The sequence below is a fragment of the Tursiops truncatus genome, chromosome 9, assembly GCF_011762595.2.
Source record: "Tursiops truncatus isolate mTurTru1 chromosome 9, mTurTru1.mat.Y, whole genome shotgun sequence".
NCBI lineage: Eukaryota > Metazoa > Chordata > Mammalia > Artiodactyla > Delphinidae > Tursiops > Tursiops truncatus.
The window spans coordinates 60,927,060-60,946,912 of NC_047042.1; the positions used below are offsets into that span (position 1 = coordinate 60,927,060).

Consider the following 19,853-nt stretch of genomic DNA (forward strand, 5'->3'; position numbering starts at 1 on the left):
TAATAAAACTAAAACTTTAGATCCAATTCCATTTCTGATCAATTTAATAACAACATATATTTAAGTGCCCCATGCAGGGCAGCCTTTGCTGAAATCAGGGTTTTCTGGTAAAAAAGAGTCATGAGCAAAACAGCCTGGAATAGTATAGCACAAACCAACCACCAATGGAAAAACAGATGCAAACTGAATTTCTTAATACCAGCCAACCAGCCAACGGCATTATTGGGAAGCTGAAAATGTTATAAAATATTAATTATAGGTGGGCATTTTGACCACCACCTTCTTAACTTTGCATTCAAACTTCTAACTTTCTTTTCCAGTTTTTCAAAATAACAGCTACTACTTATCAGGCACTAACCATGTGCAGGCTCTGTTCTCAGTGCTTTACATATGTAATTTCTGTTCTTTTCATCAACTCTGCGATGTCTATTATCATCCCCCAAAGGGAATTTTTCTCAAAGACTCTGTCTGAATTTGCCAAAGAGCACAGGGCAAGTAGGGATTCAACTCTCTCTTTTCCCAACTTTTGCTCTGATACCCAAACTATCCTCCCACGAAATATATGTGTGCCTTTGTCTACCCCTTTTTCCTTGTTCTCCCTTTCTAAATTCATGGCTCAACCCCAGGCATCCTTCAAATCCAAGCTACAAGATGCCTTCTCAAGCACCCCGACCAAGGTTAGGGACAAGTTAGCTTAAGACTATCTCTATCAGCACACCTCACATATTTAAAAACTATTAGTGCTTATTTATCTGTTCTTTTTAAAGGGCCAATTTTCTCCTAGAAAAGAAACTGTCTAATGCTCCCCCAGGTGATTAGTTTCAGAGGGTAATTTTAGTAAGCCACACAATTGCAGACAAATTATTTTGAAGTACCACTTTCAACTGCGTGCTGTCAGGAACTGAATTTTCAAGTGTAACGAGCGTAATTGATTATAAGAGAGGGCTTCTTTGGGGGTTTCCCTGGTGGCGCAGTGGTTGGGAGTCCGCCTGCCGATGCAGGGGACACGGGTTCGTGCCCCCGTCCGGGAAGATCCCACGTGCCACGGAGCGGCTGGGCCCGTGAGCCATGGCCGCTGAGCCTTTGCGTCCGGAGCCTGTGCTCCGCAACGGGAGAGGCCACAGCAGTGAGAGGCCCGCGTACCGCAAAAAAAACAAAACAAAACAAAAAAGACGAGTGCTTCTTTGAAATGATGCAGTAGCTACCACTGCTGCTTGCAGTGCCTGCCAACAGGGAGGATTTCAATGTTTAAAGCATCTGAATAGACTGTGAGAGGCCACACCTAAAATATGGAAGAGGCGTTGGCTCCCTCCAGAGCTCAGGATGCAACCTCTGTCCCCAAATGATAAGGGCCCAATTATGCCTTAAAAGAGTCATAAAGATAAACCCTTTGCCCCACCTGAACTGAACAGCCACTTGGACAGGACACAGTGCTGGCCTTTGAATAATTCCAGCAGTGAGGTCTTATCTCTTCCACACTAGAAGCAGCCCCCTGCCCCCAATGTTTGAGGACCAAGACTGCCAGAACGTGCTGTGCCTGTCTACTCCTACTCTTCTTCTCACTTGTGCAGACACTGGGTGGATACAAGTGTGGGATGCTGTGACCGGAGATAAAACTTTCCTTGCCTATAATGAGTGTCTGGGGCTCGGGGCCAGTAGGTGCTGGCGATGAGTGCAAAGCTTCAACTGAACTCCCATTCTTACTTTGAAAGAAACTCTGTACAAATGCCTCCCCACCCCACCCAGGAGACCGTGAGCTTTGAGGACAAGGATGTCTGTTATTCACCTCTGTGAATAACACAGAGTACAGAGCCTGGCATACGGTAGGCATTCAATAGATGTTGGCGAAAACTGACTGTTATTGAAGGCTCACTTCCACAAACCCCATTGAGATCAGTCTCCTTGCTGGGCTCTAGAGCCATCCACGTCTGTGCCCTCTCTGGAATCAGGCATCACAGCTTCCTAAAACTTACCTCAGGGATGTGTTCCTACCTAGACTATAGCATGAGCATGCAGTATGTACGAATCATGTAGCACATGCTCAATAAACACAAACATGCATATGAGCAAATGAATTTCAGAAAAACAGATTTCAGGGTTTTTTTGTTTGTTTGTTTCTAGTATCAAGAGTGATGACTTTTCTGTCTTCAAATTTCTGTTAACCTGCACATTATCTTCATCTTAGAAGGTTAGCCTGAGTAATGGCTGAAGGGAAATTGAGAACATGAAAGATAAAAATGCATGTAAGGCGATTAAAGCCCCTTCTATCCCAACATAATGGCCGAAGTGGCTACTGGCTAGGCTTCATTTAGATAAAAGAAGGAATAAAGGCCTCATAAATGTGCCGCATGACATGAAATAAGAATGACAAAATGGCCTAGCAGAAACCAAGAAATAGCAACACCCATTCTCTGTAGAATCTTCATTTCGAGAAGAGTCTGGTCATATAGCACAAAGGTCACGCTGTCGGGAAGCCTGGTGGTCAGCCTCATTCTCTCGTGCACTGAGTGTTCGATATAATGAAGATCAAAAGATGGTCGATCCTAACATTCAGCGATTTGAATTTATATCCTGAGTTTGTGCTTCATTTGCAACACCTATAAATCACGGGCGGCAGTGCCTTGCTTTGTAAGCGGGTCTGAGTGGTCTGGATAATATTCCCCAGCAGCACGTTACCTTTGGGCACCTTGGCCCTCCATCTCTCCCGATTGACGTGCACCACCTCAGTCCAAGTGGCTTTAAAACTCTTACAGTCAACAGGGATGACCGAATTGTTGATTGGGGCACTTCCTTCTGAGCCAGAGCTCTTGACACCTGATCGCTTTGCATCTGCCGAACTGATGTTGTTCAAACTGGAGGACAAAAAAAAACCATACGGAAGAATTGGGAGATTGGGATTGACATACATACACTAATATGTATAAAATAGATAACTAATAAGAACCTGCTGTATAAAAAAGTAAATAAAATAAAAAATTCAAAAAAACCCCACAACATACGGAAGAGGAGGGTTAGTGTTTGGAAAATGTGTGCCGATATAAACAAGCCTAAGAGAAGAGTGGTTAACACTCAGTTGACACTCAATTTCGCTGTGTGAAATTCCTGGGGCCTGAGCTTTGTAATTCCTATTTTCCATATTCAACAGCTGGGAAAGTCTCCATATTCAGCAGGAAAACAAAACCCCAAGATTTCAGCCTCATGACTATTGATCGTCCCCACAGTCCCCATAGTTCAGATGTTCTTTTTCCATATGACTAGGTTCCCCCACACAAGAATTCTCTGCCTTTGACTTTCGGAAATCAATGCATTTAAACTTGACTGCTACTTGGTTCCACAGTTCACCCACCTGCCTCCACACTGACCACTTTTCCAAGTTACCCAGTCACTTGGTCCTCTTTCTTTCCAGCTCTCCCTCCCCCTGAAGTCAAGATCCTCTGATCTCAGGATCCCCAAGGCCCGAGTAAGGTGATTTCCTTATGTTCCTGGGGAAGGTGGAGAGGCACAGACAGCATGGAGATTGTGGGAGATCGGTCATGCAGGAGACCTTTTTAAAGATGGTATCATTTTAAGCTTTGAACATAGGGAATACAGTAATATATATAACGTTATAATATAGAAAGTACCATCCTTCTGGGAAACTTTAAAGTATCACACACTCCCAAGGAGCTACAGTAGTGACTGACGCAAATGCAAATCCACTGAAAGACAACCAAGACTGACTAGATAAGTAGGGCAGGTCTCAGCCCAGCGCCGGCAGAGCTGTGGAGCTGTGGGACTCTGGCAGGGGGCTTCTGTCCTCCTTGTTAGCAGCCTTGACTGGGTCCCTCCATCTTAAGCATCCCTGGGGTCCCACTGTCCTAATATTCTTCTTGCCTTTCTTCCTTTTATTTACTCCTTCTCTTGCTCTTTTCTTCTTTTTCTTCATTACATTTCTCTCCTTTATGACAAAGCCCAAGGTTTTGCATGGACGAGGAGGAGGGGAGAGTTGTACTACTGGTAATACGACTAGTAAAGACCGAGCGTTAGCTTTATTGTAGCTGACACTTCCCCTGTGCTGGACCCTGTTGTAAGGGCTTTACGGAGATTAAATAATTCATTTAATCCTCCCAGTAACCTATGAGTAGAATCCATGCTTTCTCAGATGGGGAAACTGAGGCAACTTGCCTGAGATGTGGCACAGCTAATAAGTAATGGAATCAGGATGTTTAAGCCAGGATTGTGACTCCAGACGCTGTGCTATTTGACTACTAAACTACCCTCAATATAGTGAAGTTGTGGCAGAAGGTGATTTAAAATTTCAGTTTTTTTCTATTTTCTTCCTGAACCTAGAAATGAGAGTCAGTTTCACTTCTTGTGATAACTCTGATCAGTGGTACTTTCCTTTTGGAGTATGGGGAGCAAGGACCCTCTGGGCACAGCAGGTAAAGTGCAGTGACTGATGCTGTTGAGAGCAAAGCCGCCAAAAGAGAGAATGCGGGGTGGGGGGTTGGTACTGGGAACCTGCTGGTCATCACCTAGACCCTGGTCATCCCCTTACAGGCCAGCCTGGAGAGTACAGAGAGTACAACTTTGAGTCCTCCTTTTATCTTTTTTTTTTTTTTTGGTACGCGGGCCTCTCACTGTTGTGGCCTCTCTCGTTGCAGAGCACAGGCTCCAGACGCGCAGGCCCAGCGGCCATGGCTCACGGGCCAAGCCGCTCCGCGGTACGTGGGATCTTCCCGGACCGGGGCACGAACCCGCGTCCCCTGCATCGGCAGGCGGACTCTCAACCACTGCGCCACCAGAGAAGCCCCTCCTTTTATCTTTTATAAGGAGGAGGTAGGATGAACAAAATTATGAAGTACCACCCCCATCCCTTCCAGAAGAAGTCTATCCCCATGGACAGGCCACCCTGACCCCCAGCTTTCAAGATTCAGCACTGACCTTGAACGCCTCTGTCCTGTCCCACCAGTTTGAGAGGTTTCATCAATTAGTGGACTCAAGATCTTTTCTGTCATGTCCGTGAGCACAGTGAAGGTGGGTTCCACAATGAAATCAATGAAGCCTGAAGAGAAACAGCAAAACTTCAGAGGAACTGCATATTAACTTGGGCCTTTCCATATGTTCCCATGCCAACTGATGGGTTGTATCTTTCTTTTAAAATTCATCTTCATAGGAGCGCCAGATCAGATTAGGAGAGACCAGGTTGGTCTTAATCATTTAATATATTCCTTGCTTTGAATATCAGGAGTCAGTTCCATTTCTCCTACATGACCTTCCTATAACTTTTTAGGAGATAGTTCAATAAAGTGCTTAAAAATGCAAGTTCAACATCTACTATGTAAAAAAACGATGTAATAGGTGCTGCATAAAAGACTAAGATGTGTAACACAACCTGCCTGCCCTAGGAAGGTTATAGGAGGAATTAAATGAGCACAAAAATGGAAAGGGCTAACGGAGAAGGCCAAATAAAGGCTCCTGAGAAGGTAAGGGAGGGAGGATATTTTCCCTTGCACCGAGAAGGCTGCAAACAGCATCATGGAGGTTGTGATGTTTGAGCTGAGCCCTTAAGGGTATTCATTCTAGATGCAGGGGGTGAAATAAGCAAAGTGACAAGGATAGGGAAAAGTGCAGGATGTGTCTGGAGAATGACTGGGGCTTAGGGATTCTTTTGAAGTCAGAAAGGGAAAGCCTGGGGAGGCAGGTCATTATCAGCTCAGGAGGGAGGTTCTTAAGTATCAGGCTAAAGGTTAGGATTTAGATAGGCACTAGGAGCCCCTTGAGATGTCTGGGCAGCATTGTAATAAGATTTTTTTCTGATGTTATTTGGGAAAGTTAATCTGGCAAGATGGATGGGAAGGGAGAGAGCCATAGGGGCTGAGGCTGGGAAACTCATTTTAGAAGCTGTTGCAATAGCTCAAAGGCAAGGTAAGGAAGGCAGGATCCAGTGCCATTTTAAGGTGAGAGTGTGGTGGAGGCACAGATACATGCGCAGTGGGAGGCGGTCCTGCCTCTAGGTGGGATCTGTCAGAGACTTCCAACAGGAAGGCAGAGAGAACAGGGACAACGGGGGAGAATGTGACTGGGGAGGAAGATGGTGGGCTTGGTCTTAGATTTGCTGACTTGAGGTACCAGGGACCTATCCAGATGGAAGAGGGTCAGAAGAATTGGAAGAAACAGGGTTGGAAACTAGGAGAAGGGTCAGATCTGGAACTATACCTTTGAGAGATCGCCATGCTGGGGAGATAATTGATGCTGGGCTAGACTGACTGTCTCAACAGTTCAAAAATACCCCAGTGTTCTGTGACACATCAGGAGAAAATACAGGATCTGGAACTAAGGGTGATAACTCATTACACAGCCACATGAAACTAGAGACCAGTCAAAGGAAATACAGTGTTTGGAAACATACAAATGCTTATTTGGTTTTTACAGTGACCAAGGTGGAAGTGATACTGGCATTCAATGCCCAGCAGTGAAGGCTGCTAAAAACCCTGTAACGTAATTGGCAAGACAAGAATTGTCCCAAGCAAATACCAATAGTGTCCTGATAAAGAAACACTGATAGCCAAACTTGAATTGCAGTTAATTGCAGTATAATTTTAAGCTGAAATTGAAGTGTTTGATGACAGTATTTTCACCTTTTTTTTTTTTCTCACAAGTTAAATTCATTCAACATGTCCAAACCCAAACAAACTCATCAGCTTTCCCTCCAGTCCTTGTAAATAGGACATGGCTCAACCACTCAAGCTAGATTGCTGCCTTTATCTTAGCCTTGCATCCAGCTGAATCCTTAATGTTTTATATGCTACCTCTCTCCTGTATTGCCTTAGTTCTGATACTCAACATCTCCTCCCTGTAACATTGCAGAAAGCACCAGCTGGAGCCCTTGCCTCTAGTCTTACTCAAAACCCTCCAATTAATCCTCCATACTACTGAGAGAGAAATCTTTCTAAAGCAGGGACTGGCAAACCTTTTCTGTAAAGGGCCAGATAGTAATATTTTAGGTTTTGTGGGCCACATACAAAACCTAAACCAAGGAGTTTGTCATACAACTGCTTAACTCTGCCACTGTAGTGCAAAAGCGGCCATAGACAATATGCAAATGAATGAGCTTAACTGTGTTGTAATAAATCTTTATTCACAAGACCAAGCAGTTGGACAGATTTGGCTCACAGGCTATAGTTTGCTGATTCTTACTCTAAAACATCAATTTATATATAGTTTTAACCTTACTTAAAATTCTTTAGCTGTGCCCTCATTTCCTACAGGAAAGTATAAGCACACGCTATTCCTAACCTGGACCTGATTTTCTCTCTAAACATGTCCCTCACCACATCCTACTCCCTACCTACTGCTCCAGCCAAATGGAACTATTTGTAATTAATTCCCTGACAATACTATACTGTTTTAAATTTCCTTGTTTAGTATATGCTGGTCCTTGTCTGCAATTTCCTTCCACCCACGCCTATCCACCTCTAACACATATCACCATTTGCCTAGACACTGCCTACTTATCTCCTAGGACTCAACTCAAACATTACCTTTAAACAAGTCTTTCTGGGTCTAATGTTCACACACTCTGTTCTGTATCTCATTGTACCATGTACAATCTCTACCTTAGCATTGTAACAATCTAATAGATTTTGTTTTCTCAGTCTCTTGCCTACCACCCAATACTGGTTCAATGCCTTTGGGAGCAGACACCATGTATAATTTGTCTTTGTTTTTTTTATAACATCTGTTACAGTGCCTAGCAGTGTCCTACACCTAACAGGAACTCAATATATTAATATGAAAAAAATTAATAAGTCCCCAAAACACAAGTAGAAAAAAATCAATAAATCTTTGTTGAATTTATTTTTTGAATGATTTCAGACTCTTCCAAGGTGGAGATCACTGATGACATTTAATTTATGTTTGGCACTGGTACCCTCCCTCACACCTGAAGAATTCTGTAATGCCCATATATTATGGTTATTAGCAGTGTAAAAGTTATCTTTACCAAAAAAAAAGTGCTAAATTTTATTTTTAAGGAAGGAAGGAAGGGAGGGAGGAGGGAGGGAGGGAGAGAGGAGGAAGGAAGGGAGGAAAGAGGAAGGGGAAGGAAACATTTTAAAAGAGCCATTCCTGGAAGTAGGGTCATCCAGGAAATGGTGCTGTCCTGGAAACAGGGCTAGAGGAAGCATCACTGAGGAAACTTCTGGTATTGCATGTAGAATGGAGAGACTGAAATAGCATGGCTTCCCACCACTAGTTCTTGTCATTGCCTTAGTGTTAAGGTCCCTTTTTCTCTTGGCAGGGAATGATGGAGACAGCAGAGTGTCACTGTCTAATCTTCCTGGGAACCAGCTACACTCCGGGAGAAGGATGGGGAGAGCTGCTCCATCAGCTCAACCAGCCAAAGCCATGAGCACAGCAAGCAGAATGGAGCCAGGTTCCCAGCTGAAGAACCACTGGGAGCATCTGCGCTTACTTCCAGACACTCCTTTCTGGTTTCTCGTTCCATCCAATGGATTGGCAAACACGTACCTACTTGTGACTGGGCAACCATGGTGGACTTTCGGTCACACAGAGGAGAAAAAGGTAGCCCCAGCTCGGCTTCTCTATCACCCTAGAAAAACAGGAGGTCAAAGTAAATTAACAACAACAGGCTGAGCTGCCCAGATTTTATTTCACAACTCCAGCTGCCACAAAGGCCACTGGTCTTTATTTTAATTATTCCCATTACATTATGTAATATGTCCTTTTGGGACCTGCTCCTCTGCATACAAGACACCCAGAGGCTGAAGCCCTCCGGGATCCAATCATTCCATCCAACTGCAAAGGGGCATGCTGCTGTATAGAAAGCCTCATCAGAAAGCAATAGGTCCCCCAAGGAAAACAAGAAAAGCAACGCGTCCTGTGGCCTAGAGCCAGCACAGCAGTCAGAATTCTTGTGTGCTCTCCAGTTGCCCTGTGCTGACCTGCCCTGTGCTGGCCTTTCTTGAGCCAGCAAGCCCCTCCCAGTTGTGGGGAGTGTCTAAGACACCAATGCTAATTGGACTGATTTGGACTCATTCTCCAAGTGCTACCTAAAGCCATAAACAGCTGGAATAAGTGCTTCTGGGGTCTTCACTGCAGGGCTCAGTGACGATGAAAAGTAGAATGAAAAAGAAGCAAAGTAAATAATTGTTTGTGTTTATCAAGTTAGACAATAATAAAACATGATTCTCTGGCCAATATGTTCTCAGTCTCACCAAAAAGCAAGACTATAATAAGCAAGTGCTATGGAAAGTCTAAATAGTGATGGAGATGATTTTTAAAAACCGTTCTGAACCAGAGCGCAATACTTCAGTCACACGCCCAGAGGAAAGGGAAAATGTGTCACCCTTCTGAGAGCCGCAAAGTTGTGCTGATTCAATTTAACAGAAAAGAATCTGCCCAGGTTAATGGCTACTGACTTGGGCTTGAATCTGGCCTTGCTCTCGCCACCTGTGTGATCATAGGAAGTTTATATTCCCTCTCCACATTTCTATTTTTTTTAAAGAAATTTATTTATTTATTTATTTGGCTGTGTTTGGGTCTTCGTTGCTGCACACAGGCTTTCTCTAGTTGGGGCGAGCGGGGGCTACTTTGATGCGGTGCGGTGCAGTGCGCGGGGTTCTCATTGCAGTGGCTTCTCTTGTTGTGGAGCACGGGCTCTAGGTGCACAGGCTCAGTAGTTGTGGCTCGCAGGCTCTGGAGTGCAGGCTCAGTAGTTGTGGTGCACGGGCTTTGTTGCTCCGCAGTATGTGGGATCTTCCCGGACCAGGGCTCAAACCCGTGTCCCCTGCATTGGCAGGTGGATTCTTAACCACTGCGCCACCAGGGAAGCCCCACACATTCAATTCAAATGTGGGATAATAATCCTTATGTCATCAAGTAACAATGAAGATTAAGTGACAAAATGTATATAAATGAATTAAAAGAACAATTATTGTTTCCCAGTAGATATTTCTACCATCTAAGTGAGGATCTGAGAAATTTTTAGTGAACTTGTTACATTTAATTGTTACACTCTGATTAGAATAAATGTGGCCAATGAACCTATAGTAAATAAAGAGTAATAACCTAATTCGACAATCAAAGTTCAAAAACTGAATGCTTTTTCTTTCTAAGGCATGTTACCAAAGAGAAAGGATGCTAGTTCACATGCACATTTAAGATCTATTGAAAAGAAGGAAAAGGAATGGGCGTCTGAGGAAGCTGAACAGTGGGGGTCACAATGGGCGCTGGGGACATCCAAGGGTCTCAGGAACAGTCCTGAAGTGGCTTAGTTCCTTCTGTACTCTTTCCTGTATGAACAGCCCATGGGACACAATCGTCCCTCTGTTTCTGAGTATGCCTTGCTGAGGGCTGCTCTATCTCTCAAGTGGCATGATGAAAATAACTTACTCCAAAGCTATTTCTACTTGGGCAGTATGACGAGAAGGAAGAGTATTTATAACATAAATTGTTGTTGTGTAGCTGGTTTAGTGGGCTAGCTCAGCTAACACAAATAAAACCCACTCTTATTCCTTATGAAGCAGGGATATAAGTTGTTTTGTTGGTGCATTTTAATGGGTGTGGCTTAGAAGAACACTAACCACTTGACTATTAAGATGTATGCATTAATTTGGATTTTATTACTGAAAAAGTACATGATATTAAGCAACTTCTTATCCCATGGACTTGTCCATACCCACATTCACACATCACTTACATCTTTTGGATTTAATTAACTATTACTACCAACTACTAAAAACCTATTTTAAGATAGTGGTCCCTGAATTCCCTCTGGAGGACAGATACATTTATAAATTGGAAAAAATATGTAGAAAGTAATACAGAAGAATGTACTTCTACAGGTGAATCCAGCTTGACTGATAAAATATTGTACAACTCTTTAACTACTGGCCCTTGTGGAATTATTCATACACCTTCCTCTTTGTCAAAGAGGTCAATATTTTCAAAAAAGGGGGAAAGTCTCAGTCAGCACAAAGGATTTTTTTAAAAGGAACTCATTTTTTTTTCTTCCAGGACAGTGCCAGAAAATAAATAACTATCATTCTTGTGGTAGGGGTTAAGATAACTGACTGATAAGGTCACAGAATCAATCTACAAAAGGAACACAAGGAATGTTAGTTGAACGAATGAAAAGATGAATTTGGTTAGAAACACTCAAGTTCCTTTGGTCACTTGGACATTTATCACAAGCAAGCTGGGAGAGCAATTAGGCAGTTAGTTGTTCACAAACAACCCCCCCCTCCATTTCCTGTCCACATGTAGCTAGACTACGATTCCCAGAATCTGTGCCAGTTCGTGCTAGATAATAAAACAGGAGGAGAGGGGATGTATTTCCACCACAGTTCTGGCCTATAAAATCACCTATGCCTATGTTTCTATGTCCTCCCTTCTTCTGCTTGCTTGATGTAGATAAGCACCATGGAAGCCATGTAGATGGTAGAGTCTGGATCTAAAATCACTGCTTATTGTAAACCATTTGCCAGTCAAGAAACACTTGTCGGTACTTTACATGAGTGGGTGATAAAATTCCATTTTATGTGTACTGTTATACATGTGGGTGTTTGTTTGTTACAGCAGCTATCTGTAAGCAGCAAGCCAATTAAGAGAAACAAAGGTTCTTTCTGTATTGGAAGTTCACAGGGCAGACGGCATCTCTCAATGCAAGAGCTTCAAAAGACTGTTAGGTGATATCTCAAGCGAGTGTTTCCAGGTAGACTGAAGAAAAGGTATTTGATTGGGGAGGCAACAAAAGCATCAAGTTGAACAAAATGCAGCAATGTACATTCTTCTTTCCCAGAGGAAGAAGTTACAAATATGAGGTATGAGAAAATTATTATGATTTTGGGTTTAAGATAAGTATAGTAAAGACATCTTTGCCCTTCCCTCTCAGAAATTATCTTCTCAAAACAGGAGAATGACAAACAACAGAAACACAAATGAATATTAGGAGAAATCTGTAATCTCAAATCAAAACTACGTGAGGAACGGCTGCAAAATGCTGTGAATATCTGGGAGGGGTGAGGTAAGATGCCCAGATAAGAGGCCTATGGCTGCAGATCTCAGATAAAGCTTGAAGAATAGAGGTTTCCAAAGTTCACTCAGACAGGAAAAGTACCCCACATCCATTACATGGGAAAACCAGAGAGACAGTAAGCGCTGGTGTGAGGAGCTACTCTGCACCCTATTTAGCTCCAAGGAATAGTAGAGAAGAAAATGTTGACTGAGAAAACACACAAGCATGGCAAGAAAGTGGGTGGATGACAGAGACTGAACTGTGAGCCGTCCTACAACTGTTGCCTACTGTTTGACCAGGAAGAAGTAAAGGCTAACACACACACACACACACACACACACCCCATGTCATAGAAGCCTTATAATAAACCATGGAACTTAGAATATTGCTGTTCCAGTTTCTCCCTGGCACATATCTCTTGCAAATAGTTGGTCAAAAAATAATGCATTTCACTCAAAGATGGTAAATAATAATAAAATGAAGAAGAAGAAGAAGGAAGAAGGGAGGAGAATGAGAAGAGGGGGAGGAGAAAGGTGGGGTAGAAAGAGCAGGGGGAGAAAGAGGGGTAGGAGAAAAAGGGGGGATAGAAAGAGGGGGGGAGAAAGAGGGGGGAGAGAAAGAGGAGGCAGCACTATCACCAGTACCAGGAAAAAAAAACTTATGAAAAGTTACTTCACATGAAAAGAAAAAAAATAAATAAAGGAACAGAAAAATAAAAATAACAGATAGGGAACATTCACCAGAAAAAACAGTGCCACCAAGTGATGACCAAACATACTGCCATGATCCGAAAGAAACTCCTGAAATTATCAAGAACCAGGGCTTAGGGAACCAGGAGCTAGCAGAGCTCAGGGAAGCTATGGAAAAGAAAAACAGAACCATCATATAAATGAAGATTGTGTTGGAAGCCAAACAAAGGAGAGTTATTCTGGATAAAAACACAGTAAGGGACATGGAGTTCAGGACTGAACAAAATACCACTGATCAGAGAGTTAAAGAAGATTTAAAGGAAAATAACAGACATGGAAGAAAAACAAGAGAGGTCACATATGAATAACTGTTCTTCCTAAAGAAGGAAACAAAAACAAATGGAAAAGGAAATCATTAAAAATTTAATGAATGTAACTTGAATCTATACAGAAAAAGAGCACGCCAGGTCCCAAGAAAAGCTATTATAGAACACTCGTTATTGAAATATATCCTAGTAATGTCACCGGGCTTCACAGGTAAAGAAATTATCCTTAGGGCACATAAGCAAAAAGACATATCACCTAGACGTGGAAATAATTCTAGCATGGCCTCCAACCTCCCCATAACAACATTCATAGGTGGAAGACATTTGAACAAAATCTAAAAAAGACCTCAGGGAAAGAAGGTTTGATTCAAAAAAATGTCTTACCCGGACAAACTGTGACCCAACTATAACAGCAGTAGAAAAACTTGCAAACACACAAAAATGTGGTTTTTAGCACTTCTAGAAGAAACCACTCAAGGAACAACTTTGACCAACGAATAGGTGAATGGATCAACCATGCCCGAAGTGGCAGCACTGAGTAGAGCCAGGACAAGAACAACTGGAGAATTATGCCTTTGCCAAATTTGTTTATTTTCCACTTTTCTGGGTCACACTGTTTTGGGTGTGTGTTTTGTAAACAGCATATAGTACATGAGACAGAATGCTCACTTAGAAAATATTAAGAATTTAGAAATAATATAGCCAACAAACAGTAACAAGGAATTAGTTATATTACGAAAGGAAAACGGGAAAGGTGTTGGGAATTATGAATAAGTGCTGTCCTTCTTACGCGTTAAAAATGGGGGTGCAAATATACCATTTAAACCTGATATATAAAGGAATAGAGCTCTATTTAAATAACAACGGAACAGACTACAAGAATTAAGCAAGTTACAATGATGTGTTGGGGAAGCAGCAAGAGGACGTATTGCAGGGAGGCAATAGATACTATCTAAATAAATAGAGGATGTAAAGTTTTCATTATCACGTTAGCCACTAGAACATAATATAAAACTTTCAAGTCATCAGAAGAAATAAAAACATAACAAAGCAGAAGGTACCACCAATATAGTGAAAGATTTAAAAAGAAGCCACAAAAACAGAAATCATAATATAAAATATGACAGCACCTAAGAGCAAAGATGCCTGTCATTTCAATAGATGTTAATATGGCTGGTTTCAAATAATAAAAGAATCTTAGATTGACTCATAGAAAAACCTCAATTATATACAGTGTTTAAAAGACACACCCAAATCAAAGCGTCTCTGAAAAGTTTAGTGTAGAAAGTTGTGCAAAGACAAGAGTCTCTTCTTAAAATGAGCCGAATTTGAATTCTAGGTAAAAGCATTAGATAAGACAAAGAAGCGGGCTTTATGATAAAGGTACAGTAAATTATGAAAATCTAACAGTTATGAATATCCAAGAACACAAATAACACAGAATCAACATGCATGAAGCAAAAACTATACCACATAGAAAATGAAAATAATAGAAACACCTGTCAGCCCATGATAGATCAAAATTTTTAAAATAATATATAAAATACCTAAATGACATAATTAATAAGGTGGATGTGCTTGGTGTTCTTTGCATTTTATACCCTGTAAGTAGAAAATAAACCTACTTTTCAAGAGCCATGAACATTCACAAAAATTGATTATAAAGTAGGTGTCAAATGAGTTTCACAGTAAGATCCAAACAATGAAAACAATCCTTTGATCAAATTTCAATAAGCCACAAATTAACTGCAAAAGTAGAAAGCAAAGGAAATTACCACTGGAAAATTACATAAACAAACATCTCCATCTGAAGCAACTTTTGGGCAAAAGAGAAATCAAAACCCAAATTACAGAATATTTAGAAAAGAAGGATTGTGAACACCTGCATATTAGAACCTACGAGATTCATGATAACACAAACTCCTAGCCTTATATTTTCTAATATCAAACAGGCAGAACGAAAATAATTGAATTGAGCATCCAACTCAGGGAATTAGCAAAAGAACAAAATAAACTCAAGCAGAAGAAATGAATTAATAAAAATGAAAACAGTAACTGACATCATAACATAAAAAAGATTAGCTGAAGATTAGCAAATAATCAAATGATTAGCTAATTTCATACAGAAGAAAGGAAAAAGACACTGATATAGGAAATAAAAGCGGGGAAACAACCACAAACACAGAGGAAATTAAAAGAATTATAGGAGATGTTTGAAAAATATACAGCAATACTAAGGAAATGAATCTCAAAATGTACTCACCAAAGAGGCAAACTTATACTTCCTTAAAGTCAATATTTCATTGTAAAAGACTTGAGGCAGTGGTTTGGATTTTGTAAAAAATGGTTGTAAAACTGAAGATGTAACTTACTCTTTTAGCAAAGCATAGAAGGTCTGGTCTATCAGCACTGAGGCTATATGCCCTTATTCTGAAATATAACCCAATTTCTAAATGTAATTTTTTCAACGATTCTACAGTCCCATTGAGATTTCCCATTTGAACTGTCCAATTTAAAATCTATAGTTAAGAACTCAGGCAACATTTCTCCTACGTGGGTTACTTACCATGGCTTATGGCATCTGGGTTAAAACATTAAGTCAATAAAAATAATTTACTGAATCATAATTGCTAAAAAATAGTTCCAGTCCAGTGAGATAACATTCCATTCCCAATTGGCAAGAAATTCAATATGCTTATTTTCACATTGCCTCTGGTACATTTTCTTTCAATTCAAGCTTATGTTTGTGCAAACAAGCTTTTCTTTAATGGGAAAAAATGTTCACATATTTAAGTAATTTCTCATATTCACTCTCTCACAATTTAAAAAAGGAATCACTTCAATACCTCAAACTTATATGAGTTAGTGATGATTTACCTCTGGCTATAGATTAAATATTCCTAGTTATAGGGAGTATTATTACAAAAGCAATAATCAAAAAAAGCATATGATAAGGGAAGTGGAGATTTGGAGAAAATTCTTTCATTAATATTAGAAAAGTAACCTCTGGAAAAATGGCTCAAAATCAGCCCTCGATTAAGGATGATTTTGCAGTCATTCTTGTATATACAGCATGGCCACACGTGTACAGCTCTAGTTCCTCTCACACCTTTCGGTTCCCCTTGAGAACTACTCTGTGAGGCCAAGCAATGACCATGTAAGGGAAACAGCCATATGCTGAATAAGGTACCTGCTGGCGTATTCATAGAACAGCTTAAGGGGGCACACGTGTGTGCACGTGTTGATGTGCACCCTTGGACAGAATGAAGGAAATGTAGAACATTTAATGTGGGAAGGACACTAAGGAAAAAATCTGGTTCAACCTTCCTTTAAATCCTCCCACCTTCCAAAAGACAAATCACAGATGAGACCACTGGGAACCAGAGGAGTGATTTCATTAGTTCCAGACCACAAACCCGTTGGAATAAAAATTCCAATAAAGGGCCTTCTGAACTTTGCCTAATATGCTGTTAACTCTAGTCCCACATTGTTACTGGATATTGTGTGCAGCTTCAGAAGGAAAAAAACAAACACAGAAATGCCTTCTATAATTTCTCCATTCAAACTAGAATCATAAGAATAAGAGTAATCGTAAGAGTAATTTGCTTCCAAAAATCTGAGTAACCAGTGAAAGAGTACATGTCTTGTCAGTTTAGAGGACAAAGTTGAGACTGGTGTTAATATGTAGTGTTTTATGAAATCTCAGAGGTCTCTGAATCCATACTGTAACCGCTCTCAGTAAATTAACAAGAATTAATGAATTAACTGTATTAATATGAATTAACTGTAATTCAGGTCCCATAATCTACATGTCATCTTGCCTTCAACCTCAGGACCTCACATCTCAAAGCAGATATTTAATGGCAGCTCTTCTTGAGATGAGCTTAGCACACATGTCTGGGTTTGACCAGACAGCAGTCTTGCGCTATGCATTTATTTACCTTTTTATTTCTCTACTTCTATGCACCTTTTTTTAAAAAAAATTCCAAGCAATGTATCCTCATTAAAGACTCTCACTATTCTTGTAGAAAACACAAGCCTGTGTCTTAGGATGTACTAAGTTTAAATATAATTGGAACAGTAGCTTCTAGTGATTTCTTGACCTCAAATTGCCCCACCCGGCTTTGGAACTTGACAACATGGGTTTGTCTGCTAGAAGGGAACAATCCAGCCAATTATAACAGAGAAGCGAGTTAAAGCGACTGCCATTTGGTCATTCACCCCCTCAAAAAGTAAAAGCATTCATCAGCTGACATTTTGACAAAAGACTGCCACAAGGAAATGCATATTTTTTTTTTTTTTTTTTTTTTTTGCATAGGATAGAAATACCATAACAGTCCAAGAATCAGAATTTAGGTGAGATTCAAATATCACATGACCAGAAGACCAAAAAAAAAAGCTGTGAACCCTCCCTCCACAAAGAAGATGACTGTAATCACAATAGTCTTTATCACAATGTTGCTGAAATATAAAATTCAGGATATGTCCATGGATGACAGCAGTGGGGGCGTGGTTAGCAGAGCAACAAGGTACCTGTCTGAAGAACTCCTCCAGGAGTGACATCGTCCAGCGATGGTGGAGCTCCCAGGCTTTTGCTGGATGGCTAATGTCTGCCGTGTGCAACATCAGGGATAATGCTTTGGGCTTTTCAATTCTGTAAACCCAAAGGATCCAAACACATGATGACCAACTTACAGAACCTCAATAAGAGTTTTTAACAAATCACCATTTTTTAAAATCCCTTCCAGAACACTCTTTGACATAAATCATAGCAAGATCTTTTTTGATCCACCTCCTTGAGTTATGGAAATAAAAACAAAAATAAACAAATGGGACCTAATGAAACTTAAAAGCTTTTGCACAGCAAAGGAAACAATAAACAAGACGAAAAGACAACTCTCAGAATGGGAGAAAATATTTGTGAATGAATCAATGGACAAAGGATTAATCTCCAAAATATATAAACAGCTCATGCAGCTCAATATTAAAACAACAAACAACCCAGTCCAAAAATGGGCAGAAGACCTAAATAGACATTTTTCCAAAGAAGACATACAGATGGCCAAGAGGCACATGAAAAGCTGCTCAACATCACTAATTGTTAGAGAAATGCAAATCAAAACTATAATGAGGTATCACCTCACATCAGTTAGAACGGGCATTATCAGAAAATCTACAAACAACAAATGCTGGAGAGGGTGTGGAGAAAAGGGAACCCTCTTGCACTGTTGGTGGGAATGTAAATTGATACAGCCACTATGGAGAACAGTATGGAGGTTCCTTAAAAAACTAAAAATAGAACTACCATACTGGGTATATATATCCCACTACTGGGCATATACCCAGAGAAAACCATAATTCAAAAAGACACATGCACCTCAATGTTCATTGCAGCACTATTTACAATAGCCAGGTCATGGAAGCAACCTAAATGCCCATCGACAGACGAATGGATAAAGAAGATGTGGCACATATATACCATGGAATATTACTCAGCCATAAAAAGGAATGAAATTGGGTCATTTGTAGAGACGTGGATGGATCTAGAGATTGTCATACAGAGTGAAATAAGTCAGAAAGAGAAAAAAAAATATCATATATTAACGCATGTATGTGGAACCTAGAAAAATGGTACAGATGAACCAGTTTGCAGGGCAGAAATAGAGACACAGATGTAGAGAACAAACATATGGACACCAAAGGGGGGAAAGCCGCAGGTGGTGGTGGTGGTGGTGGGATGAACTGGGCGATTGGGATTGACATGTGTACACTGATGTGTGTAAAATCAATGACTAATAAGAGCCTGCTGTATAAAAAGTAAATAAAATAAAATTCAAAATTAAAAATAAAATAAAATAAAAACATAAAATCCCTTCCATTCTCCCATCTCAAACCCCACTGCAGCTGAACTAGGGGAAAACCATCAATTCATCCTACAACTGGGATTTTCATCAGCAAGGTCTCCATGTTTATTGAACTGGACACCTCAGAAACTGACTCAAAACCGTTTCTGGAATGACTGCCATCATTAAAAAGACAACAAGAATCCAAGAGTCACTCACTGACCTTTATTTGTTGCCTCTGCATTGAGTGGACCTTCCAAAATTTCGTTTCTGACGGAAATATTTTAAATTCTAATTGGGGCAAATTGTTACTGGGGCAAATTGTTATTTCAACCCTAATGAGAATATATCTTTGATAGGTACAATTCTCATGCTTTCTCCTCCAAGCATCATTATTTTATGAGATCACTCAATAAAGTCATATTGAAGGAGATAAAATTTAAAGGTACAGTGACATGGACAAAGACAAGGTCAAACACCTATGAAAACACATGATGTCACAGGCCCACTCACGCTTCTGGCTGCTGCAGAGCAGTCTTCATCGCTTTGATTTGCTGGAAATGACAGGACATATCCGTAGCCATCACCATCTCAATTACCAAGGTCCGAAACTCCCTTTCAGGGACACCCCATGGAGAAAAAAGGATAGAAGTGAAAAATGGAAAGAGAAATTAGTTTATTCTTTGCCATTTCTAACCAAAATTAGTTAATTGGTTGTGACATTTCAAATCTAACTTGAGTCTTTTAGGTGGACTTTTTTATGAGGAATAAAGGAAGCTTAAAGATTAAGGATATCATTTATTAGGAATATAATATGTGGAATGCACATATCATTTGGAAAATTAACTCACAGGAAAAATTCCAAAGAAACTGAAAGTGTAGTAAAGCATTCCTTTCTCTAAGAATTCAAGTTTTATGAAAAAATTAATTTGAAATTAATCCTAGGAGGGGGATTGATAATCCAAAGTACATGTTG

General features: G+C 40.5%; 1 protein-coding gene across 4 annotated transcripts in view; it reads right to left on the reverse strand.

The window, feature by feature from the left end:
* The window catches only part of PDE1C (phosphodiesterase 1C), a 600,432-nt gene that overhangs the window by 68,250 nt on the left and 512,329 nt on the right, over positions 1-19,853 (reverse strand). For all 4 annotated transcript variants that reach the window (XM_073809804.1, XM_073809805.1, XM_073809806.1 and 1 more), the window contains 5 exons: positions 19,391-19,492; positions 17,568-17,688; positions 8,512-8,593; positions 4,924-5,044; positions 2,677-2,852 (listed from right to left, as the gene is read on the reverse strand). In XM_073809804.1, the coding sequence (XP_073665905.1) occupies positions 2,677-2,852; positions 4,924-5,044; positions 8,512-8,593; positions 17,568-17,688; positions 19,391-19,492 (602 nt within the window). The remainder of the gene's footprint in view (positions 1-2,676; positions 2,853-4,923; positions 5,045-8,511; positions 8,594-17,567; positions 17,689-19,390; positions 19,493-19,853) is intronic.